The sequence below is a fragment of the Salminus brasiliensis genome, chromosome 14 (genome assembly GCF_030463535.1).
Source record: "Salminus brasiliensis chromosome 14, fSalBra1.hap2, whole genome shotgun sequence".
Classification (NCBI taxonomy): Eukaryota; Metazoa; Chordata; class Actinopteri; order Characiformes; family Bryconidae; genus Salminus; species Salminus brasiliensis.
This window is the reverse complement of record NC_132891.1, coordinates 24,868,867-24,895,684: the sequence shown is the minus strand read 5'-3', so window position 1 is coordinate 24,895,684 and position 26,818 is coordinate 24,868,867. Positions and strand designations below refer to the sequence as shown.

Here is a 26,818-nt window from a genome sequence, read left to right as displayed (position 1 = left end):
ATGAGCTAGGTGCTAGGTGGTGGAAGACAGACTGCATGGAAATCTTGTATGTGTAATGAAATCGAACAGTGTTTCTCCTTCAGTGCCACTCATTAAAACATATTTTAAAAGCTTATTTGTTAAATTATGTTTTATTTGTCACAGCTTTCAGACCATGATCATATGTCATTTCTGCTCTTCAAGTCAAGCTGTTTTTTTTTTATTATTATTATTCTTAACATGCGGCAGATCAGCAGAGTACAAAAGCATGCTCACGGGGTGACCACCGGACTTCACAGGGTCAACCCGCCTAGAAACACCAGCAACAGGAGCATCAGGTGGAATGTGGAGAGACATTGTGCAAACTTATACATTAGAAAAACAGTCCTGTGTCCAGGTCCAGGCCCGGTGACGGCCATGAAGGGGTGTGGGGCCTGGCTTTCTGAAGGACTGCATAATAAAAAGCAGTAAAAAAAAAAAAAGCAGGTGAAGAATAGGGCATCACATACAGTACTAACTTAGTGAAGAACACTCTCCTAAAGCACAATTAGCAGAGGCTCAAACGTTTCTCCTCTACAGACACTCATAGACATAAAGAACAAATTGACATTAAAATCTATAATTAACCTCTCACCAAAGCCAGTTTTAATAATATAATACAGAACTAATACATAATGATGACATTAATACCAATAAGATTATAAATGAATTACGCTACTGTTGAACATACTTGGTGAACACTGAGAAGCCCTTTACCAAAGTCATGTTAAAAATAATGATGATTTTTGTGTTTGTGCAAATTGGCCATGTTTTGAATGCTAGTTTATTAACCAGTCGAGTGAATATGCTTTGGAACGTAGTCAGTTTGTGCTGTCATGCTCTGCATTCTTCTCACATTTGAACATGACAATACCCCCATCTTTATTTGGGCTGTCTCCCTCAGCCTCAAGACCACACCAACTTAATTATACTATGCATTTTATACCTCCCCCCACCCCCACCCCACTCTCCACCCAACTGCCTCCTCTCTTCAGTTTGTTTTGATTGTCCAATATGTGTCGCTTGCTTTCGCCTCTCTCATGTCGGCCTTCTCGTGACTCTATTTCTTGTAGTTTCCGAAGTGAATAGAGAGCCGGTCATTCACGCAGCGGAAAGTTGCGGGCTGCACCTCCCAGTACTGGACAGGGTTGCCGAAGAGACTGATGCCGTTGTAGAAGCTCCTCTTCATGCCAAAGCCACGAGGGCAGAAGTCATCCACATTCACCTGGCTTATGTTGTTGGAATGGAGGTAGACCACCTGAAAGGACAGACACACACTGTTTAGTTTATTGAGAAGGGGAAGCGGTACAGCATAAGACATGTTGGGTTTTGTGAAATCATTTCAAAAAGATTTGAGCATGATTAATATTTTTACACTAAATGTAACGTTTACAAACCAAAGAAGAAAATATGCTGGAAGTCGATGTAGAAATACTTGAAGCCGTTTGGGAGCATTTTTATTGGTCCATTCCTCGCAATATATTGACAGAGTGTAAGTGAGAACTGCCAAATTGTGTCAGAAATTGGAGTGATGTGTGCAAACATGACAACTAACCCTTTCAGTGCTGTTAACTGGGGGCTAAATGTAACAGTTTTCTGGAGAAATCATGCAAACCTAATTAAATTAATCTAATTCTAATGTTATGAATCAAACAAGCTTTTAAATCTGAATACATGAAATATTTGCATCCAATTAAATATGATTAGTGACATGTGATATTTAGATACATTTTTAGCCAAGCATTATATACATAGCATAATATTGTTTGATAATTCAGTGCATATTTTAAAAAATAACTGTTAGTATTTTCCATGGAGCAATAAGGCGTTAACACATTAATTTTCATAGGAGTTATGACTAACCCCTCCAGGTGGAGGCTGTCCTTGGATCCTGGATAGCTTATTTATTTAAGTTCATTTAAAATGATACTGTTTTTATCACCTACAAGTTACATACTTTTAAGGTACACTATATAGGTTAATTGTAAGAAATACCACTCTACCTGCTGTCAAAATTCATTTTTCACTGTTTATATACATAAATGGTGCTGGTATGAGTGTATCAGCAGTGTTTCTGAGATTTTCTGAGAATTAAAATGCTCCTGGGTTCAGTCTAGTCTGATAACCAAAAATATCCAGCCACCAATAGACCAATGGTCAGACCCTGACCACTGATGAAGGGGCTAGAGGATGACTAACACATTGTGCATGGAAAAATAAGAGCCGTAGTCTCTCGCTGTACTGTCCACAAGAAGTACGAATGATGTGTTTTCAAGTGGGCAGCAAGTGTAACTCACTGGTTCTCAACCTTAGTCCTGAAGTACCACCTGCACAGCACATTTTGTGTTTTCCCCACTCTAACATACCCACTTGAACTCAAGAAGGGCATTGTAATTAGCTGATTAGATGTGTTATAGCAGGGAAAACACCTAAATATGCAGGGCAGCGGGACTTCAGAACCTGACCTAAGCAATGGAAGATATGAGCATGCACTCGCTGTGTAAGTTTAGAATTTTTTGCACCCACTCTGTTTAGCCTTCGTTAGCCAGCCTTCTACTCCTGCGGCCTGCTTTTGTCCTTTCAGCACCAAGCTCGTGCTAGTCCTCTTTTGTGGCAGGTAGCCTGACCCTGCCAAACAGATTTACTGCACTCTCTCCTAATGTCCCCCTCCATCCCAACCCACCTGCAGGTACTTCAAGTCAGGCAGGCCCCTGGGGATGCGACTCAGCCGGTTGTTTTCCAAATGCAGCTCCCTGAGGTTTGGCAAATAGGACAGGCTGCCGTTCTCAATCATGCGGATGTGATTATAGCCCAGGCCCAATCTGGCAACAGTGAACAAGCACAACAATGAAAGCGTGAGAAACAATAGAGGAGGCCTGCAGATTAAGGCAGGCACTAAACGAGGCAGAAACACAATGAACCCAAACACACACCGTGAACAGGCATATGCTCCAGCCTCACAAGACAAGCTGGACTAGAGGGCCAAAAAAAAACCCTTGTCCCATTATTGCAGCAGCCTAGTGGAAAAAACAGCAGCGCTAAATTAGCTCCCACAGAGCTCGCTTTGTACAGAGTAGGAACAAACACCTACTTCGGATAGAAGTAAACACTGGCATTTTTGTTTGTGTTGGTCAGTTGATTACAAAATAAACACTACACACCACAACCGGCAGTTTTCTGCAGTGGTGTGACGGACCACCATAGTCTGTTGGTCTGCATCATCAAATTTCGCACCTTGAAAGGAAACTGAATGCACAACAACTGTTTTCACCTGTGCCCTCGTTCTCCAACAGGCACTAGGTGGCACTGTTGCTAAAGGGAGGCCCTAGGGGCAGAGCCGTGAAAGCCGGCCAGTCATAAACCAACTGACCTGAACAGCTGCTTGTAGCGGCTCAGATCCTCCAGCTCGACGGCCTGGATCTCGTTATGGTCCAAGTGCAGCTCATGGAGGCTGTCAGGAAGATCTAAGAGAAGAGGCATCACAGTACAGTTAAAACAGGTTGAAGGTTGTTGGCATTGAGTAAATTAGTGAGCTTTTAAATGTAGAAACCCAGCAAAGGGAAGTTATTATTGCTGTCAGACCAAAACCTTGTATCTCCAGAATGGTTCACTAACTTCACATGAGAACTCTGATGTATGTTTATGTAACACACAGTTCTAGATTATTTCTATTGGTCCATTAGTCATCAAATGCTTACACAATGTAAAGGACAGCTGGAAAATATTACAGTGTATATATATACACAATACAGCATACAGTGATAATGATGCTAATTTTAACACTTACTTTTGTACCTTTATTGTATCATACCACATACTATAAAGGAAGTTATACTGTAGGGTCATAGGGTTCTTCAGTTCCAGTCTTGGAGGGCTGAGCTCCAGTACAGTCTGGGAATTCCCCAGCTCAAACACACCTGATACGGTGAACTGCTTGTTTAGTGGATGTGTTTGAGCAGGGAACTTACCAAACTCTGCTGTAGACTGGCCTTCCAGTACCAGAATTGAAAAACCCTGTTATATATTTGATGACACTGATTTTATTTGAAAGAACTACTTTTACGATGGGGCAGAGAACTGAGAGCCAGCAGAGTAGAGTACGGTAGAGTCTGGTGTTTTCCCTACTCTAACACATTATTCTGGTGTGTTTGAAGCAACTGTCCATCAGGATCTATTATAAGTGTGATCGGAGTCAGCAAATGTTCTGTGCTCATCGAAGTACAGGAAAATGCCTAAAAACTGACTTTGGATCTTTAATAAAGAGCCAGCGAATGGATACTAGGCTGAAACATCTTGCAACCCCGCAATATTCCTTAAAACACACCAGGTTTACTTAAACTTAGTTTGTAAATAGACTAGCGTACTTGCATAGTATGTGTACTGTGTATTACTATTATATACTTAAAGATGTAAAAGTAAAAAAAAAACACACAACAAAATCTAAAGAAATCACCTTTGGGCACACCGGTTAGTTTGGCCTCTGAGATGCGCAGGTAGTTGAGTTTCAGGCCTTTGAAAGCTCCAGGCTCAAAGCCACTGTTCTGAATGGGGTTCCCACCCATTTCTATAAAAGGCATTTCAAAAGACGGTCAAACATTAGTCAGAACGTCCACCAAAGAAACCAACAGTCCCCAGCTAAAAAAAGGGAGCTGTTGAGACAAACTGCAACCACTGTTACACATAATAGCAAGACAGCTTTCAGACCTATGCAGTTCATGCTGCCCAGGCTGGAGAAGGTCCCCTCAGCCACCTTCCTAATGCGGTTGTCATGGATTCTCAGCTCCACCAGCGAGGGAGGCAGGTTTTTCGGAATGGCCGTCAGCAGGTTCCTGGAGAAGTAAAGCTTCTGCAGGTGCCGCAGGGGTATGAAGGCCCGTGGATGAACTTTGGAGATTTTGTTGTTGACTAGTGACAAAGCCTGGCAGGAAAACAAAAGGGAAGCAAACAAACAAACGAACAAACAAAAAAAAAGCCCACACACTTATTTGAATACATCCAAAACTGAAAAGAAATTGTTCACAAAATGAATGAATCGAATGCTGCTATTTAATCTTATTGTTAAGCAGCCTGGCGGGACAAAAGAAAATTGTTCAAATATCAAATAATACGTCCACAAAAATGCTATTATTTAAGAGCAGCCTATAATCTTATGCTGACCGGTGACTAAAAGCCTGCAGTACAAATGAAACAAAAACAGCCACAGCACTTTTATTCAGTGCCATTCAAAACCGGAGAAGAAATAATGAAATCAAATATCCAGCGTGTTCTGAAAAGCTACTATTGAATAGCATAATCCTATTTCATGCATTGCCCATGTTAAATATTGTGTTTGGTTGGGGCTCTGAATAAATATAGGGGGGGGGGCGCTTGGCTGTGAGAGCAGGAGGGAACTAAAATATTCAGTTTGGCAGCGACTTCCACTCTCAGAACAGCGGGGGCATTCTGCTGCAGGACAACTCGACCTGTTCTAACATCCTCTTGGATTGTTTTGTTATCTATCCCCTCACATACCTCTTCCTCCATCTAAATTGCAGTCCATATAGTTTGGCTTTTTATCATTGCCTTGTTAGCAAAACCTGTCCTAAATAGACTCCTTTATTCTCTCCTTTTCAGCTACCCCTTCATTAACCCCTTAACGCAGAAACAGCCGGAGGCTGTGTATTAAGCCTCTCAGCGTTAAGGGTTTGTTCTTGTTGCGCTTGTTCTTACGTAGAGGTTGGCGAGGCCTTTAAAGTCGTTCTCCTTCAGCTCGCTGATGTGGTTGTTCTGCAGGTCCAGCAGCTTGGTCTCAGTGGGGATGTTTTTGGGGACTTCGGTCAAACCTTAACACAAACACACGGATATGAAATGTACACACTACTTTATGGCACTCGTGGAATATATACAGCTCTGTATACATCTCACTTACAAGCACGTCTTCGAAAGGGCAAACACACAGACACACAACCACAGTGGAATTTGCAAACACATGCACATACACATACACACACACACAGACACAAAAGGCGGCACACCATATGCTCTCCAGCTGGTTTGGATTCTCTGAGCCTCTTAGGACAGGGCTTCCTCTGTGTCAGCAAAATAAAAGCAAATAAATAAAAATGAATTTGAAATAGAACACCCCAACCATGACAGCCCCTGTCACGCAGAGGCAGCAGAGGTATGAGCTATTTACTGTGAGCAAAAGCTTAATGTGTAAGGGAAATTAAGCCACATGAGCATCCTTCAAAATGCACCCGGCTTCACATACAAATGGGCCATATATGGGCTGTTAGCTTAGCTTGTTCATCTGTTCGTGCTCTTAGCTCTTGGGTCTTGCATGAATGTCCTGTCGACTGTCAAATACATAAGAACAATGCAGGTTGTTTCGATTGTGAGATTTTGGTGCTTCTCTGGTTCTTCTGTTGGATTTGAGTTGGGTGGACGTATACTGGAAGATGGTAACGTCAATTATCAAAGCAGGCACTGGACATCAGAATGACATTGAACTCTAATGTCGGGCAGGTCGACATCCGAACCCAACAGATATTAAATATTCAAAATATCAGCGTCAGCTGTCGTTAGTATTCTATGTCAAATTGACATTGGCATTAGATGTTGTCCTGACATTGACCTCATGACCTACATTCAACCAGATAACAATATCTGACGATGTTGGAGGCCAGCTGGGATGGCAGATCTCTTTAGTTGTGCCTAACCACCTATTACTGAGCAAACTAGCTAGCAATTTAAGAACACCCGTGATGGGATCCTAATGGCTCTGTGGTCTAATGCAGGGGTCGCAAGCCATGCTGCTTTGCTATCAGCGAGAGAGCACAATTGCCCGGGGTGGGTAGATGGTGTTCTCTCCCCAGATCACTCCTAAAGCAATGTTGGCGAGCGCAGACGTCTGTTGGCTGGCGTAGAGGAGCTGGGGACCTGGCGCTTTCCTATGTGTTGCATCTGTGGCAGTTTGAAAAGAGGTGGTGGATGGCTTTGCATGTATCGGAGGAGACATATGTTAAGTCCTTTCCCTCTTAGTGTCGGGAGTTATAAACGGGTGGATTACTTCGCAGGACTAAATTGGGAGAAACAGAAATATCATATATTGTTAATTGTATAGGACTGTTGTTGTTGTTTTTTTATCTGATGTTAATGATCACAAACCCTTAGGATCACAGGGTTTTAATATTTACACTCTTTTAAGTGTGCCAAAAAGCAAGGTTTCTTTGGAGCTCTGTATTCTATGAGATGCGTGAGAGTAAAACACCTTCCTGAAAGGTTACTGAACCTTACACAATGTAAAGGTTCTATACTAGTCGAAGGTTGTGTACGTTCAGGCCAAGATCTTTTATGAACCATTATTTTTAAGAGTGTACTGAGACCACATCTGTGGGCTACAGTCATAATGAGATTTCAGAAACAAAGGCTCTTCTCTAATAGTAGTTCTATGTCACATAATCTACAGCAGGGCATTTATGACCCCCAGTAGAGTGGAGTAATTTATACTAGCCTATACCATTCCTCTGTCTAACCAATTAATAATGCTGTAAACTTGAAACCAGGGCCTCTGCCCTGCTAAAGACTTATGTTATTGCTCAAATAATACTGCATTTTTATATATATATACTTATATATATATATATATATATATATATATATATATATATATATATATATATATATATATATATATATAAATAATAGTTCTGGTTTTGGTTAAATATGGCTGACTGAGCTATATTCTAAGCCATTGGAAAATATGGCATATTTACGCACACAAATGCACACATTAGTTAAAGTCTGTTACGGTACCAACATATAACCTACCTACAAACTTGGCAAAAGCATTATCTTTGCGATTACTGTAGGCCGAATCAGAATGTTTGTAAATATTGTGATGGATTATGACTGGCACACAACCACACACATCATAAGAGGAGCTCAGGCATTAACACAAACAATAGGCTGATATTAAAACATTTATCTAAAAAAGGGGATTGAAGGAAACTTTGTTTGATGGGATGTTATTATTTTCACTAGTTGCCCACCTGCCACAGATGATGAGCACTTAGCCCATACACCCCACCAACCAAGTGAGACCATCCAAACCCAGACCACCATCCAGTACTAAATTACACCCCGTTTACAGCGCACCAACCACAGCTTTACAAAACTCTGCCCACCAAAAAGATGTTAGAACTGCCCAAACGACCTTTCAACATCTGTTAAGAATAAGCAGCAGCATAATGAGAAAGTAATATCTGTGGGATACAGTGAAAAGGAATAAATACATCCAAAAATGTTTTTAACAATGTCACAAACAGCATAGAACTATGTGAGCCAAGAAAAGGTGTGTGTTACACACACATGCACACAAACAAAGAAAAGTATGCATATTTGTGTACATAGTAAGCTTGAGAGTCAAGTCAAGAACATGAGATAAATTATTCACCTTATTTTCCATTAAACATTGGAGGGACCATTTTTGCATACTTTGTGTATGCACATACCATAATAATACACATACACTCAGTAGTATAATATGCTATATATTATACAATATGCAAAGTTAAAGGGTGTCACAATGGACTTTAGCTTGAACAACAGTGTTATAAACACAAGAAGAGAGGGTTACCTCCTTGACATGGACGTGATATAACCAGCAGTCTACAGTGAGAGGTCAATGATTTAACAAATGATTTGTTGGACACTTGTGTCTGACCTTCTCCCTCATTTGAATGCATATTTAACACATGACGCACAATGTGTTACAACAGTGACAACACATGAAATTACTTTGTAAAAAGTGTCAAAAGTATAACAATAATGGAACAGATTTTGTTCGTAAATTGAAGGATTTCACTTTTAATATTAATAGTTGGCTGGGCTACAGATTATTTACAGACCGCCAAATGTTTAATCAGCCCTAAACTTTTAATTAACCCCAAATTTAATGAATTAATCTTGATTCTCAACAGGGTTATATATGTTCTTGTAATAAGAACCAATTTAGTTCAAGTAAATGCATTATCTGGGAAGCATCTAAATGTTTCCTATTTACTATTAAACAACAAAAGAACCATTTAAATTGTGATTTGAGTGTGTTAAGTTCTATATAATATTTTCCTTTACTAAATAACCCTTAAAGAACTTTTTTAGGGTGTAGCCTAAGCCATACCAAAGTAAAAGTGTTGTATTTTTTATCATATTAAAATGATGCTGTTTGAAAAGAAGATAAGAACTAATATGACTACACTGGAGCTTCGAAGTACATCCAGCACCTATCAAAAAAGGCTAAACTCCAGTCTTATTAGTAAATCTGTGATAAAAACTAAAATGGTACATGTATGTAAGGTATCATCAATTGAAAGTACCCATCTATTAACATTTTATTTGAGTACTGGTCACTAGAAGGCACTCCTCCCACTGGCAAATTTAATTGTTTTTATTTAATCAAGTAATTGAACTGAATTGTGATAATCCTAGTTGCAAAGATTCTGCAAATTGAAATGGGAAACTGTGTATAACTGTGTGTGTGTGTGTGTGTGTATGTGTGTATGAGTAAAAGTGCTCATATTGACTACAACGTACATTTTGCCTATGAGTCACTGCACACAAATGTTAACTAAGTGTTATTTAACTGATGCTAATGACTAATGGTATATTAATACATGACTAATGGCAATCTTCAGACTGATGGTAGGCACATTCCTTCACAGAATAACACACCATCGTTGTTCTGTTATTTCCTGTCAGTGGAAAGAAAAACAGGGTGAACTAACCCGTGTGAAGCAGACCTCTACTTGACATATGCTCCTGTTTGCCGATGCGACCTTTTTGTAGACGTCTAATGGTTGACATGATGGATTAATCATCTCTTATTTTATCCCTAATTCATAAACAAACAGCTCTTCAAACCGAGCCTTTCAACATGTCTCCGTCTGCAGGACGCTTCCCCTCACTCTCCCTCTCTCTCAGCTTATTCCTGTAAAACATCCTGTGTGCGTCCCAAGAACAACACGCAACCCCTCCTCAGACCTCGCAAGGAAATTACACAGAACCATTCCATCGTTTGCATCAAAGCCTCTGTTTCCTCCAGGCTCTTTGGGTAAATCCCTGAAGAATGTCTCCTGTTTCCCTCTGTTTCTCCCTCCCTCTCTCTCTCTCTCTCTTTCTCTGAGATAACGGTTGAACAGTTGGGAATCAGACTGACCACTGTATGGTATCTTATCCCCCTCTCTGACTCTGAGGTTACCTTGTTTCGTGTATTACCTCATTTAGTATATGTTTGCACTCCATAACCAGTCAACCAAACCTTTCTTCTGCGATTCTTCTCAGTTTCATGTCCTGGACTACCTGCGTCCAGCACAGGTTGGTGGTTTCCCTGCTCAAACACACCTGCGGAACCTGGCAATTAACAGATTAGCTGATCCAGGTGTGTTTGAGCAGGGAACACACCAAACGTTGCTGGGCACCATCTCTTCAGGACCACATTTGAAGAGTCTGCCTTAAAGGAGTAATTTGGCAAGTGTCCATTTATTGTAAATGCAGTGAACTAAGACATATTTGGTCTTCAAAGATTCTTTGATTCTTTAGCTTGGTGCTGGAGCTACATAGCTAATGTAGCTAACAACTAGGGGAAGATGATGCCCTCTAATTAGCATTGTGCTAGACGGAATCATTTCACATGGCTAAAATCGTATAAACCTCTGACACTGTGGTTTCGAACATGTTATGACATGCTGTTATCTAATATAATAGCTAAGCTAAAACAGTACACATCTTTTGAGGACCTCCTGGTAATTAAACACAAACCGGTTAAGAGTGAAATCAAGCCAGGGAGGAAATCCTGGTAAAGTTAAGCCTAGTACAATAATCAGATCATCACTGGGAGGACTTATTTGTGACTGGAAACCAACACATCATGCCTTTGTATCACACTACTTAATTGTTTAAGTTGTTTGGATTTTTACACTACAACGGCAATGGAAAACCAGGGCTAAAATTTTGTAGTTTGGAGTTGGCGTTACCAGGAAATACACTGATATTTGGGCTGATCACAGCTTTTTGGGGGGGGGTTTAGCACAGTTTTGTGAGTAAAAACACAATGTACAACATTTATGTGGAGCGTTTCATCTTTACCAATTTTCCATTGGATAGAGGCAAAGGTCAATGCAATGCAAATGATCTCACGTTCTGTTTAACGGGACCTTTATAGCATGTAGAAATACCTGCATCAATGTAAATACGCAGTTTGAAGGCTACATGTATAAATGACAGAAAGCCTAAACATTACCCTAAACACGTTCCTGTCTTTTAATGCGAAATGACCATAGTGGCCTCTTGCATTATGGGAGGATTGGTGTTTTTTGGGGAACCGCTATCTTTAATACAAATGGTGCTTTGAGCTCCTCCTCACGGACACGGGAAAGAACCATGTGAACAGACACGGTAGAGTAATATTACAGGATTTTACACAAATATGGCCCCGTTTACACCTGGTCACTTCATGCGTTTTGAGAATCAGGATTATATATGGATATGGCCAAGCCACATTAAAATCTTCACGAGTTGGTCTGAGATTTTGAGCATTTGAGCCACGTTACAGCAGTGTAAACCCATCCATCTCTCTAAGACACAGTCGACAACCAATTTGCAAATTCTGTCCCACACAGCAATCAGATTTCAGAATGGTATTACGATACAATCACAGATCCATATCACTTGACTATCATGCTTGTTCTCTCATTTTTTTTTTTTCTCTCTCTCTCACACACACACACACACATATATTCACACTCATGCTCCTCCTCTAGCACTCACCCTTCGACAACGTCACAAAAGTGTGCACTTCCAGAAGGGCCTTATAGCTTAGAGACAGGGCCATTGAAGCAGTACTGTAAATATCCCATATCTCATTGTATTCGATGTTCTACCTAGCCATGGGTTTTTCAGACATATTTGAAGGCATTATTCAGGAAAATGTAGGACTCTTAAAACTACAGGCTGTAGCATCTTACTCACCCAGGTCAGAGCACTGCACCACTTTCAGCTGGCAGTGGCATCCAAAGGGACATACAGGAAATTCCGGTGGAAGCACCTCTTCCACGGCTGAGCCTTCTTCCACATCCCTCATCATCATCGTCATCAGGCCTCCACCATCGCCATCAATGCCAAAGTCCCAGAAGCCCCGCTGCTCAAAGGGCAGTGCCAGGGAGAGGGGGGATAGGCTGAACACACTCAGCAGCAGCAGGACAGAGCAGTGGGAGAACATCACTAAGACACCAGCAAAGTGTACACACACTTACACACTCTGACCTGCAAGGCTGCGAAACAAAGAGAGAAAGAGAGAGAGAGAGAGAGAGATACAGGCAGAGAAGAAGAAAGAGAAATTTCAGTCGTACAGTAAAGCATCACCATGCTGTTCGAAATGCCCCCTTAATCACCACTCCTACACTGGACTGGAGTTTACAGTTCAAGTAAACAGTTTTTCACATTAGTGTTAGACACGTTACTCTTCACTCAGTGCACACATTCTGCCGTATACAACACAGTGCATTATGGCCATTTCATGACTGCTAGGGTACACTGTTTTGACAGCCTGTCTTAAAGTTGTGGTTTTGTGTACTTCTGTTTTTCGGCAAGTGTCCAAATGTGTCATGCAAGCATGCAAGACTGCACTAAATGTACACGCTTTTTCCTGAATACCACATTGGCCCAGTTCTTTCGTTCACACTTGCAACCTCGCAAGGCTGTTTGGTGTCCCATTCTTTTTTAAATAATCTTCAGAGTTGTAACTGAGTGTCTTGCTATCCCTTTCTGCTGTGACACTGAGAATTTCCCCACTGCGGGACTAATAAAGGATTATCTTATCTTATCTTAACAGGGGTGCAGCTGAAAGAGCCCCCTGTGAACACCGGGATACACCCTAGATATTAGAAATGTAAGTGCTTTAGTTACATATGTAGTTAAGCCCATTATAGCCTTGTTTAATGCACATAGCTATGCTAGGCTTCAACAAGACTTTGCTTGTTTTTTTCATGAGAACAGCTGCAACTGCTAATCCCAGCATGGTGGCAAAACATGGTAAATCACACTCAAACAGTAGTGACTCATACAGTTAACAGAACATGTCCCAGTTCTGCCATTGACCCCACTTTGACCCCTTGAACACTTATGCCCCTTTTGTTCACCTTTCGAAATCACATCCCGAAAGTGTGCACTTCAAGGAGGGACCCAGAGCTTAGGGACAGAGCCATTGGAGCAATACCGTAAATCTCACAGTTGAATGTAGGGCATTATTTAGAAAAAAAGTATAGGAGACTTAAGGTTATAGGCCACAGAAGCTTATGCTATTAACCTCACATTTCACCAGCTTGCATTTCACCAAATTAGCTTACAAAACAACAAGCTAGCGAAGGGCTAGTTGTCTAATACCACTAAATTATGCTTTATTCCAGTAGGTATATGCCCGTGGAATGTAATATGAATTCTGTTGCTTAAAAATGACTTCAGAGTCACTTGTTTATTAGTGCTTTTCTGCAACTTTTCCTATCTTCTATAGCGGCACTCTCTTCTATCTCCTACCTAGCAGCAGAGACTATCTAGTGGCAGCTATATACGTCTTAAATTTCTTTGACTAAATGGTTAAGAAACTTGGACTTAGTATATGTCTTGTGGATACAGCGTTTGCCGGCATGCGACTGAAGAGAGAACGAAGAAAAATGTTGGTACACATGGCAGCTGAGCATGAACACACCATGCAACACGGTTGATTGGTCAATGCTGAGAAGGTGGTACCTTACAGCATGCAACCATTTGGCAAGTGTCATGGAAGTGGCCAAAAAAAATGTCATAACGCCACCTGCAGTACTGGAGCACATATACGCAACACAACCGCCCCACAGCCCACACGAAATAGCATGCAAGCTTGGAAGCTTTGTTATGCTGAAATTCTACAGAGGCCTCAAGGCTCTCCACCGCCCACCAGTGGAGTATAGAGTTCAGACAGCATTCTGAAAATTCTGGCTCACAGTTCAAACACACTATTCTAGATTGGAAACATTGGGCAAAAATGTCAACGAGGATATGCTGAGGACACACTTGTAATATTAACAACTGCTTACACACCTAAGCAGCCCACTCAACATGCTCATGCTCACATGAGTGGAAAGTGTGCTAGGTGGGATCCAGGTGGGTTTTTACAAGCGTTTTTACCAGGACCCACTTGGGCCCTCCCAAATGAGCCAGGCTGATAGACGGTCTACTGCAGTGTGTTGTGAGCGTGCACTGGATATTCTCCATTAGGTAGCATTATTTGGGACATAGCCCCAGCATTTCTATTAATACTAATATACTTACACTGTTTTGAGACAGCCTTGTACCTTTACAGACAGAAATATGTTCCTAACTTGGTGTTTGTTAAGGAAATGACAGCCACAACATTTCTTCTATATAATCATGTGTTTGAATGGTGACTTGTTCCTTTGCTCCATGTACACTAGCAATAGCAGAGCTTGAGTGTGGACATAGAGTGAAGAGACGAGTCAGTATGTTTCTCTTCAACATTATTATAGCAGCAGGGCCATTTTCCCTCCGGCCGGAGGTCACTAAAATCATTATGTGGTGACTGTCTGCTGAGTGCTCTTTTCAACAGAAGGCTATGAATAAATAACTAAGCGGTTCGCTGGCTTTTGCCATGCATAGATTAAATGTTCCATCCAGTACGGACCACCTAACACCTGCACTGGAAATGGATATTGTACACACACATACACACAAATCCACTTAAAAAAAAGGCAGCCCTCCACATGCAAAGACTCTTTATCTGTGAAAATCCCCCACATTTTGGCAGAAAGGAGAGAATAATCAGACAGCTGGCATGAGTGTGTGTGTGTGTGTCTGGGGCAAGACTGGTCATACAGTTTGTGGTGGCAGTGCAAAACATCTAACAGGGAAAGGCAAACACACCAGCTATTCATTAGACAGGAAGGGAGAAGGTGGGGTTATTTCTGACAGTTAGTGTGTAGAGGAGGGTGGAGAACACACTCATGATGTCATAGCTGAACCTGCTCCAGCCGAGCATGATGATATCTCCTCGGTGACAAAGAAGAAGTGAGGCTGAGGACTGCTAAAGGAGCACTCTGGCATATACATGTCGCTTATACTCCAAATCCCTAGAACATACTTACAATATACAGTCTTTAAGTGTCCATAAGTGTTTGGACAGTGACAGAATTTTCCTCATTCAGTTCCTGTAGACCACCTCCATGGATTTGAAATGAAGCAATCAAGAAGTTAAAGTGTAGACTTTCTGACTTTCTTAGCTTTCATTTAAATGAATTCAATTTAAGAACATTACATGTGTTTACCTTAAGAAGCTCTCCAGGTTTCTGGGTTTTATTTGCGAATTTCTGAGTCATTATCGATCTGTACAGTGTAGCTACAGCCTTTCATCGTTTTTGCAGCAATAAACTGAGTTGGAGCAGAAAGTTGAGCATTATACATTTCAAAATGATTTAGCTTTTTCTATCAGCAGTCAATTCATCAATAAACATATGGGACTCCATGGTTACCAAATATGCCCATGCTATAACAGTGCCTCCACCAGGTTTAACAGGTAATGTTGAATGCTTCGGTTAATAAACCATTCTCTTCCGTCTGTCTTTCCATCTTGATTTTATCTCTCGGAACTAAACAGAACTTTTAGATGTTTTCTACCAATCTAATCTGACCTAGGGCTGGGCAATTAATCAGAAATGAATTAATCAGAAATTAATCGAAGCCGAGATTCATAACCATAACTGAATTAATCTTGCTCATGTCGGTTATATCATTTCCTTTTGTGTTCATGTATTGTCCCCTGTAGTCACGTGACTTTGCCCTGTCCAATCTGTGACATGGAAGCGGCATGGAGGAGAACTTCGAGCCACATCGAGCCAACTGAGCAACTCAAGCAGCTTATTAAATCATTTGTTCATCTTAATCAAGGTAAAATGTTCAATTTACTGTGATATTGTTTTGAGGTCATATCGCTCAGCCCTAGTTTTTTTTCAGCCCTACTTTCTCTTTTTCACTCTTAGACAAAGGGTTTTGTCAGGTCTTTTCCAGGTAATGTGATAATCATCAACATTACTGTCTGTGGTGATAAACATGTTTAGGTTTGCTTGGGTAATTATTTAATGTGAACTTTAGAACAAAAGGATGCACTTTCCCTTGCTTGCCCACCTGACGGTATCCGAGCGTCACCCTTGCATTAAACCTACTCAATCTGACTCTCCACCTGCTTCCTAACTGTAAATGCTTACTTAACCCTAAAAAAACACAACGGAGCAATTACCACTCACTGCCAATAATAGCTCTTTTCTTTGCAACCTTAAAATTTGCCCATTTCTAATGACAGAGGTTGTGATCTTTAATTTGTATGTGCAACGATAATGAAAAATAGCAGCTAAATTTCATGAACCTTTGATTTTGGCCTAAACACCCCTCAGCCTCAGTACAGGCCCCAACAGAAAACTCCTCTGCCGCTTTATTGCTGTGCTGTGATCGTAAGACACACATGGTTGAACCAGAATATCCAGATGTCATCATATCATATTCTGATCCTAACAGCTCAGAATCCCCAAACTTTCCTTTTGGATGAACTTCAGTGATATCCAGGCAACAGAAACATCTGCAGTGGAAATTTCACTCACTTCTCCATCAAGATTAGGATATAGTTTTCAGAGATGCACCCACAACATCCGCACAGCATGAGCAAGGCAATGACCACGGCCAGTTTTTTGGCGATGTTGATAAGATGTTGATCTTGCTGTAGCTCAGTAAACCCTCAGCCCAAGATCATTTAATCAATACAGTTCTGGAAACTCTAAAAGAGTGAAGATTTTAACACATTCAGGCCCAACACGTTTATAAGTATTAGGCTTACTTTCAAATGTTACTGCATGTAATTTGAGATGTAAAAGGTTCTTTAGTCGTTTTCAGACTAATTGTCATTGGGTTGAAAGAATACTGTCCAATAAATGCAAAGGACTACAGCTATTTCAGAGTTTTCAGCCCACACTGTACATTTCCATTACATTACATGATTGGGCAACACTATTGTTATTTGATTTCTTCACACACACATTCTGGAGTTTTTGAAAGATACCAACACTGTTCCAATGGGCAGTCTGGTCAGAAATAGGGACTTATATTCAGGAAAGATATCAACACCATTCCAACTCCAGAATGGTCAGTCCGGTCGGGATTGGCATATTGTATACAGGTAAGATACTCCCACCATCCCAACTCCAGAATGGTCAGTCCGGTCGGGATTGGCATATTGTATACAGGTAAGATACTCCCACCATTCCAACTCCAGAATGGTCAATCTGATCGGGAATGGCATATTGTATACAGGTAAGATACAGACACCATCCCAACTCCAGAATGGTCAGTCTGATGCACAATGGTGGCTCGTAATACAAGTAGGGTTTAGGCACTATTGCATTCCTGGAATGGTCAGTTTGATTGGGAATAGCAGCACCATATGAGACAGTGTGAGACAGTGAGACAGTCTGATTAGGAATGGCGACTTGTATGCAGGTAGGATACCCCCACCATCCCAACTCCAGAATGGTCAGTCTGATTGGGAATAGTGCGAGACAGTGAGACAGTCTGGTCGGGAATGGCATTTTGTATACAGGTAAGCTATCAACACCATTCTAACTTCAGAACGGTGGCTCGTAATACAAGTAGGGTTTTGGCACTTTTCCATTCCCAGAATGTTCAGTTGGATTGGGAATAGCATCGCTGTATGAGGCTTAAAATGGAACAAGGGGACTGATTTGGGGAACTCCTGCTCCACAGTCTAGAATATATTGGTACTTTAATCAGCCCACAGTTGTTTTAGGAAAATGTCAGTGGTGTGTTATAAAACATCAACACTCTACCACAGCTGTGCAGGGTCTCTCTTTTTTTAAGAGATTTTTTTTACCTCTGGATGGGGATCAAAGCATCACGGCTTAAAAAAACAGCAAGTGTTTGGACTCAAGTTCTATGAAATTGATCTTACATTCACAGAGACCATCTGTAAACTAGGCCATTGACTATGTATTGGGCCACTGGTTATCATTCACTTTCAATGCCTTACTACAACACCTTCCGTCCTACCTTTGTCTTATTATTAGCTTCGTAATACATGTGCATGTCTTAGTACACTTGACAAAAAGAACCTCATGTTCTCTGCTGCCACTGTATAGACCGAGGACCCCAAAACCTAATACTATCACAACAATCATCAACCTTTCATTACCCTAGGCCGACTAGTCAAGCAATAGGCTACTGTTGACAATGCAGGCGAAAAATCAAATGACCATAGTTTATCACTTAGATGCAGATGTAGATGCTAAGCTAATGTTGCTAAAAACCGGACACTGGACTGTCACTCCAGTCACATTTCCGTGAACACATGCCCAAAAGCTTCCCGATGTGCTCAAAACACATCTATATTTGTTTTTATTTGTTTTGCACTATGACTTACTTTTGTCCATAAAACCCCAAAAATAAACCTCTCCACATAGCTGAATAGTAGCCAGCTATCTTCATATTTTGTGTGACAGGAACAACTTTTACCTCAGCATATATGTCGAATCATTCCACACATTGAGGTCTAGCTTGAAAACGTAATTGTACAACAAATTTGGCCGTGATGAGGGTGATCATGTCATTTCAGTTTTAGCATTCTCACCATTGTGTTGCACACAGATGGAATTTGGCCTCTGCCGTTTCCCCATCTATGCAATGAAGACACACATACACACACTAGTGAGCAAATGTGCCTGGAGCAGTGGGCATTCATTGCTGTCGCACCTGGGAAGCCTTGTTCAAGGGCTCAACAGTGGCAGCTTGCTGAGCCTAGGTATCTAACCCACAACCCTGTCATCAATAGTCTAGTCCTTTAAGGGCTGCACGATATTGAGAAAAAATGACATCATATTTTATTGTTTTGCGATTTATATTACATATTAAAAACACAATAACTGTCACCATATTTTTCCAGAAGCCAGTGATCCAACATATGATATTATAATGACTTCTGTGTATCTGTCAGCCCCTCGGTATCATGCCCTCCCCCGGGGGGATTCCGAGCCGCCGCCCCCACAGGCCCAAATAAGGGCTTCATCCTTGTTTACGTTCATGTGTTTGGTATCGGCCCAGATTCATGTTGATTGGGTTCATGTGTTTCACCTGAGACTAGGGGTATTTTAGAAGCCTCGACACTGCCATTCGGTGCCGAGAATTGTATCGTTTAGGACCTTGAGGTTTCACGAGTGGTTCCCCGTACTGTAGAAGTGTGTTGAGGCCAGCTTCTGCACAGAGTTCACGTTCAGGAGCAGGTCACCCTACCAATCAAATCATCAGCTAGGCGACCCACGCTCACAGCAGCACGCTGCGGTTCCAGGTTTGGTCGGTCTAGCCGTTTTTGTTCAGTAGCTGGTCCCCCAGCTCAACCCCCAGTCCCAGCCCTCTTGTTTGCCAAGTTCTGGTTTTGTTGATCGCTGTTGTTCATGGTTTGTTCATGCCTCACTTGCCCCCTTCTATTAATCCTATTGTGTTAATAAATCTGCTTGCTTTGACTCCATGTCTGCGAGTGTTCGTCCCTCTGTGTCTGGCCTAACACGCCATGACAGTATCATAGATTGGAGTAACATAAATTATACTAGGAGGATATAATCTACCACTGGTGGATATGCAATGGAAAATGTGAATAGTGTGAATTGTCCTTTTGTATCAAGCAAGTTGTAGCATGATGTCTATGATTTCATTTGCCTTACATGATATTGCACATCCTGCTATGTAACTATTGCCTATGCGCACATTTTGATGCCAATGCTGAAGGTCTATATTGGACAGCCCTAGTTCCTTTAAGCACTAGCTTTAACATGTGTAGAACTATGGATTCATCGGCTTACACCTTTTTCAGCTTCTTACCATCTCCTCCCACTCATCACTCCCCCTTAACCTCAGTACCCTTGTCCCTTATCCATCTTTTACAGAAAGTCTTGTATTAAAATGGTTGCCCTTTTGCTCTCAAAGGCCAGGTTTTACTTGTTACATTTAAACATACCAAAGTCAAAGGCTGACAGAGGAAGCACTGGTGCTGATAAACACACTCTCCATAAAGCCTGCCAGCCATCGAGACCTCTTGGCCTAAACGTTGTTCAGTGAAAGTGCACTCCTCCGTCTCTATATCTGTATAAATTATAAGTAACAGTAAAATGAAAGAAAAATAGAAAGGCACAATTATCCAGATGCCTCTATATCCTGCTCACCATACAAAAAGCCTACAAATTATATTATACATGTCATAGCACCATAATATGGATAAGTATATGTGCCATTTTTACAAGAATGGAATATTGTTGTTCATAGCAATTTCTCCTGCTGGTAACAACATACAAAGAGGTGCTGTTAGAGCTTTTAAAGTGCAGGGCCTGATCAGTACAATAATGTTGTTGTTTTTTTGTTACAATGAAGTAGTTAGATAGTACTTATGGAAACATTATTAAAGTTTCAAATCCTGCCATTCATTTCCTGCCCATTCCCTTCATAAATGGAGAGCAAGCTGCAAAAACAGCCTGATACACAAGGTCACAACAATGAATGCATTCGGCCCAAAGCAGTTTAAGTTGCAAGGCCTGTAGGTCAGTCGCAGTCGATCACTGATTATTGTTTAGGACCAAACAATAAAATAAAAGATCAATAAAAGTAGCTTTTAAAATGGAAACCATTAAACATACTTAATATAAAGAGCACTGTGGCAAATTACTGCAGAAAGCAATACTTTGTACATAAGCCAAGTTACCTAAGTTAGCTTGTTAAGCTGTTAGCGACTTTGACCTACTTAATCAAAACCTTGTACTTCAAATACACTCAATATTTAATAGCAGACATTTCATTTTACTTCTTATGGATGCCATTTTTAACTCTAAACACACATATTTGTGAGATACTGCCAGGTTTTCTCTTTTTCAGTCATGGTCAGTACTGACCGTGTGTGACCATCTCTTTACATTGTGTCCATCCTTTGTTTAAAAAGTAAACACACGGCAAAGCGGCTGCATTTTTATGCTGTTGAATAGAAAGGACAATCGGCGTACAGTATGTTTCCAATTGTAAAAATAGCGGCTAAATTATACCATGCGGCCCAAAAACAGCTCAGTTTGGCTTGGCCGGAGAAATGCAAGAGCGGACCGGCGCACAATTACCCCGAAGCCTATGCATCTCGTTCACCAATGCAGAAGCCTATGAAGCATGTTATGAAGACCATAACACCATAATATGGATAAGTATATGTGCCATTTTTATGAGAACGGAATATTGTTGCTTACAGCACTTTCTCCCGGGAAGCTTTTTTTTTACTCGGCTGCTGGTCTCTAGTATACAGCGAGGTGCTCAGGGGGGACTAACTTTCATCAAGGGCCCGATTAGCTGGCTAATGCGGCAGCAGTAGAAAACACAGAGGGGGCCGCAGGACGGATCTCATTGTGAGCGGTAATTGATAACAGAAACATCTGGCTGTAAAGTGGGACTGTAAAGTAGCTGCTGCGCTAATCCGGTTGATTGAAGTGCAAAGAGAAGGAGAGACAAAAAGGAAACAGGAGTATCAGGGGAAAGGGAAGCCTAATCCCATGGGTAGAGGCTGACAGACCGCTGGGACCACTGTGCATTTGCGGAAATGTTGGAGCATCACAAACAGACAGTTAGGACTATCCCACATAAACGACAAGATTAGACAAAAGAGGAGCTTCTCCTTTCTCTTGCTAATTACACATATTGCGTTCCCCTACTACAGGGGCTGCTGGCTGCTATTTTTGTCAGCCTATCCATCTAAGGGGCACTTTGTTAGTCTTGGAGGCGCGGTGGCATGTGAGAGGGACAGGGAGAAAGAAAAACACAAAGGAGGGAGGATAGAAAGTTATGAAAAAAGGAGGTTTGCATGTGAGACGAAGATGCCTATATGCAAAGTGATGCTGCACAATAAAGACACGGACTGAAATCAAATCAGGGAAGGCTTTGTTCTAGATGCTGAAACATTGCTGTGAGGATATGCTTGCACTGAGCCATGCAAGACAAGTGGTGAGATCATGCGTTCTGGTGTCCAATGATTGCTTCTAGTTTGCAAATGTCTACTTCATTCCTAAGGCATCCCATCTAGAGAACGCCTGTGTCAGCAGTCTGTATACTTTTGAACATAATCTAAAACAGTGTAATTTAGAAATGCCTGCAGCTTTCTTGCGACCCACTCATCCCCAGCCTATCACCCACCAGTGCTGTTTCACAAGAACGATTTTAGCTAACTTTAAACGGAAACATGAACATATTAATATCAGGCACATTTTCAGGTGCTCCTTATTTGTGCTGTATCAAGAATGTGTCAAGAGTATCAAGAGTATTAATAGCACTTGGCTAACGCTCTTATCCAGAGTGACTTACATTCACATCATTTACCACAGCTAAGCAAATGTAGTGCTAGTCAAGTTGAGTCTTGCCAGAGAGCCACACCACAGTTTGCCACATAGACGGAAGAGTTGTTACCCGCTTTGCTACCTTTTTTGGTGATGAATCATGAATAATTTTATTGTATCTTGTCCTATCAGTGAATTCAGTGTTACACCCTAACTACCAATCTAATGCTGTGATAGCTGAGATTAGATTTTAAATTATTTCTAATTTGTCATAAAAAGCAACTGTCTATAATTAACAGCTTAGTTTAACTTAGCACAGCAAGTTTGCCCCTTCCACCTCCACACAAAGTCAGACTCTCATGGACTTAACAAGGCACTTCCACAAGTCCAAAAGGCTATACCCTTACAAAAAAATTTATAAGTATACTGCTTTTAACTAAAAACAGAGATATACTGAATACACTTCAAAACGTATAACTATATTTTTTGGCCATACACAAATCAGTGTTTTAGTATACTTGGCTTGTGGCCTTGGAGGATTTTATAGAGGCTGCATGACCCAAATTCTAATATCAGTCTCCCTTAAAGGCACTGTGCATTTGTAGCTTAAGTTGTTACGTTCTTATACTTTGGCATCCAATGCAGTATACAGTGGCGCCACAGGGGCCCACTCAGGTCACTGTCCGTTTGGTGTGTTTCCCCGTGTCTGAGCAGGTATCTGCCGGGTATCCTGGCTTCCTCCCAACCCACAAAAATGCATCTGGTAGGTGCATTGGCTTGGCCCCAAGACGAAGTGGATAAGAAGACAGATGGATGTAAACTAGTTGTATATTCATATTAAGTTTACTACTCTTACACACTTAAAACATGGGCTAGAAGTATGTAAGTAACATCTACATGTTCACTTATAATGTAGTCCACAGTGTAGTTGCAGTACAAAATAAAAAAAAATGATAAACTAGTTGTGTACTCCATGTTAACTGCTGTTACTACCTAAAGTATACTTAAAAATGGGCAAATGTAGTCACAGGAAGTATTGAAACAGTATATTGTACATTGATATTAGTATTAGTATTTCATGTAGACTTGGGAAATATACTTTATATACTTTTGTAAGGGTAGCTTCAGCTTCTTCTCTTGATGAAGTCTTTATTAGGCTCTGAATGCGTCAGATCGCTGGTACAAGCACTTACTGTGGCATATCACACTCAGTCTCCACCTAGTCTGAAGAAATGTTAAATGTCAAATCTTTAATTAAAACATACTCGACTCTCCAGAAATGAAATCTCGCTTATGAAAGCATCTTGATTGTGCAATAGAGCAGGCGATGGACAAAAGCATGTTGACATGGTTGGTTGCTGTAATAAACGGATTGTGTGTGTTGATTGCTTTCTGCATGAAACTTTTAGCTTTAAACCTGAGAAAGGCTTTATGATGTGACATTGCCACTGTTGTAGCAGTGAAGTCTGGCTAAGATTAGGACAAAGTGGGAGGAAATGGAGAAAAAGAAAGTCAATTCTGACCCCAACCCATGGGCGTTTTTGTTGGCCTTCCAGCAACAACTAAGATCATTTGTCTGAAACACCCCCACCTACAATAGTTTGTTTATCAAACATAAACATTTATTCTTTCTCAGTGAACGTATGAAGAAATGGCCAGTAAGGAAACTTCCTACTGGTAATAAAAAGGCAGCAACATTCAATTAAGATGGCGCACCTTTGGCCACTGGCATACCAAAGCTGGAAGAGGGGGGGTGTGAAGTTATTGCTTTTCACAGTTTAATGCCATTGAACTGAAATGACCTTTGCATACACATTCTGCAACAAGAGTGCATACAGTGGTAAGGCCTTGACCTTGACCCATACCAGTGCCTCAGGGCTGAATAGGCGTAACATCTCTGATTATTAAACTATTGCCATGCCTATAGCTTTAGCAATTTTTACGCAATATAATTTTCAGAATATTACTGCTTATTACTTCCCACTGTATTAGTCAGTGAAGTAAAGGTTAATCACTCATAGTGTTATCATTGTTTATGGGAATCTATGCAGTGCTCTAATTCCTTAAGTAGTCTGTTCCCACTGCACTCTCTCCCCCTCTCTCGTTCTTTCTCTCTCTCTCTTTCACAGATTAACCAATGGGCGGTTCCGGGTTCCAAGCATTTGGCTGGAATTAACTACTGTCTCGACTGTAATTTGGTGACTTGCGTCTCTAAAAAAGCCTCTGCCTGGCACAGTGCCTGCCACCGCTCTTCTTGGATGTGGTGTCTGGCACAAAACATCGGCACAGGCAGGCTTAATCAACAGAGAACAGAACCAAATCCAGGCCTGGCAAGAAGAAAACCGAGCCCCAGAGTAAAGGAATCATTGGAAAAATGTTTAGTGCCTTGGTCAGCTGGCTGTTGCTGGAGTTCTACTGAGTGCAGCCCAGTGCCATTTAAAATGATGTTGCCATTTCCACCACTTTATATCGTTAAAAGCATCACTTCTGAATCGCAAGTGACTCCTTACGGTTACGGTACAAGTTTCCTGTAGGTAGAACCTTGTGATAGTCACTTTTTTGTTCCTCTGCTACTAAAATGATTCACCTAAAAAAAACAAAAAAGTCAAATCTAACCACTTACACACCCATGTCTGCTGGGGTTCTCGAATCTACCCAGTCAACCGCACCTTGTGATCATCCAGGGGCTAAAAATGTCACAGATCAGACTCATTCTAACCGCAGTCTGTGGCTTTAAAGTGTTTTATCCAAAAGCCAGAGAATGAGCAGTCTGCAGCATTCAGCCACAGCTCTCCTGTTCATCCTCTCACTCAATCCACTCTTTAGGAGTAACTTCTTACTTCTCACCACTACATGATTTGAAGACGTGGAGGGGAGGATTAGGCAACATTCTACTTGGAGGCCCACCATCCACCTCCCACCATATTTCACCTTATAAGGGAGAGACAAAGCAGCTATAGCCTATACATAAGAAACAGACTCTACTCAACTGTAATAAATTAATAAAACCTTCATGCTGACATCGACATCAGTTTAGAGTGGATGTTTAGAATGAGCCAATATTTCAAACTGATATTTGATGATCCGGGAGAGCAGAGTGTTTAGGTGACTGGTGGACTACTCTCCACGCTCTCTGGAAAGAGGTAGCAAACTGTTGATGGGGTCGTACCCAGTTCCCTTCGGTTACATGACCTCTATACACCCTGCCTTGACTCCAGCTTTTTTATTAGATTTTTCTTATCAAAAAAGGTCATAAAAAGAGTCAAAGTACCTTTAAAAACCTTTAGTGGACCATTAAAACTATTCAAGCTACCTTAAGGACCATGATACCCTTTAGGGTTCATTTACATTATTTGTACCATGGTGAAGAAAATGTATCTGTACATTGCCTCATCTTCTAACAGTGTTCAACAGGCTGATTTAGTCATGATTTCTACATTTTATAAATGTTGATGTATCAGCAGTATCACCAGTATTGGCCCATAATTCCAGAATCAGAGCATCCCACTGATTTGTCAGATCCTGTCTGATCAACAGGGTACTAAGACAAAAAAAAGTTAAACAAAGACTTGTTATTTTAAACTGCGCTGTAATATCACCGCTCAGCCTGTCCACAAATGTGGTCCTCTCACAACCCAAAAGCTGCATCTCCCCAGAATCTCTTCAAGGCTGATTTGTCTGCTAGCAAGCCAAGCTGTAGGAGGCTCGCCTCACCTGAGCGCGCTCGCTGTTTAAGGTGCGCTACAGCGACATCTACAGGCCCTGGTGAAAATGAGCACCAGACAACAGCCGAGGCTTCGTATCAGCGCGTCTTTCCTGAGAGACATTGATAAGCCCATAATAGCAAAGGAAAAAAAACGAATAAATGTAATAATCATATAATATAATAAATTTAAAAAAGACAACACCGAGTTCAAGTTCATCACTAGTGTATATAGGTTGGGAACTATCGGTTTAGACGTCGTTTTCATTAAAATGACCATAAATAAAAGTTACTCCATACACAGTGTAAAAACGCACACACAGTTGACCTCAGATGGAAATAACTATCCAACGTTCCCATAAAAGGTGATACCTGCAACAAATGAAGAACTTACTTACAAAAACAAACTTGTGAAAATATCTGTGAAATATCACAGCTCCACATCTAACTTACCTTTGGTTAAACTGCAAAATCCCCAAAGTTTTGCGTCTGAAATAATCCCTTTCGTTGTCAGAATTCAGAGTCTAATCTCTCCACGTAATCAATTTCCTATTAATATTTATTTTTGAGTACTGATGAGAACATTTGCAGAAAGTGTCTTAGCCCTTTTCAGGTCATGAAGTGTGTGTGTGTGTGTGTGAGAGAGAGAGAGTGTGTCCGG

General features: G+C 41.1%; 1 protein-coding gene across 2 annotated transcripts; it reads right to left on the bottom strand.

Annotated features, from left to right (window-relative positions):
• Positions 1-112: 112 nt before the first annotated feature.
• bgnb (biglycan b) lies at positions 113-26,818 on the bottom strand. 2 transcript variants are annotated; one of them, XM_072656444.1, is made up of 8 exons: positions 26,611-26,818; positions 12,025-12,326; positions 5,728-5,840; positions 4,723-4,936; positions 4,472-4,582; positions 3,389-3,482; positions 2,702-2,840; positions 113-1,276 (listed from the first exon to the last, which is right to left on the bottom strand). In XM_072656444.1, exons 2-8 carry the CDS (start codon positions 12,272-12,274, stop codon positions 1,079-1,081), a joined length of 1,119 nt encoding a protein of 372 aa, XP_072512545.1. In that variant the 5' UTR covers positions 12,275-12,326; positions 26,611-26,818; the 3' UTR covers positions 113-1,078. The 2 variants fall into 2 exon arrangements, with proteins under 2 accessions (XP_072512545.1, XP_072512546.1); XM_072656445.1 differs by lacking the exons at positions 12,025-12,326; positions 26,611-26,818 and adding an exon at positions 9,783-10,038.

Excerpts from the sequence above, each read along its gene's own strand:
- bgnb (XM_072656444.1), bottom strand. The coding sequence starts at position 12,274 with ATGTTCTCCCACTGCTCTGTCCTGCTGCTGCTGAGTGTGTTCAGCCTA. Across the intron at positions 4,583-4,722 it reads GGGCAGCATGAACTGCATAG|AAATGGGTGGGAACCCCATT; the intron begins GTCTGAAAGCTG and ends TGCCTTTTATAG. Across the intron at positions 1,277-2,701 it reads CTGACTTGAAGTACCTGCAG|GTGGTCTACCTCCATTCCAA; the intron begins GTGGGTTGGGAT and ends CTGTCCTTTCAG.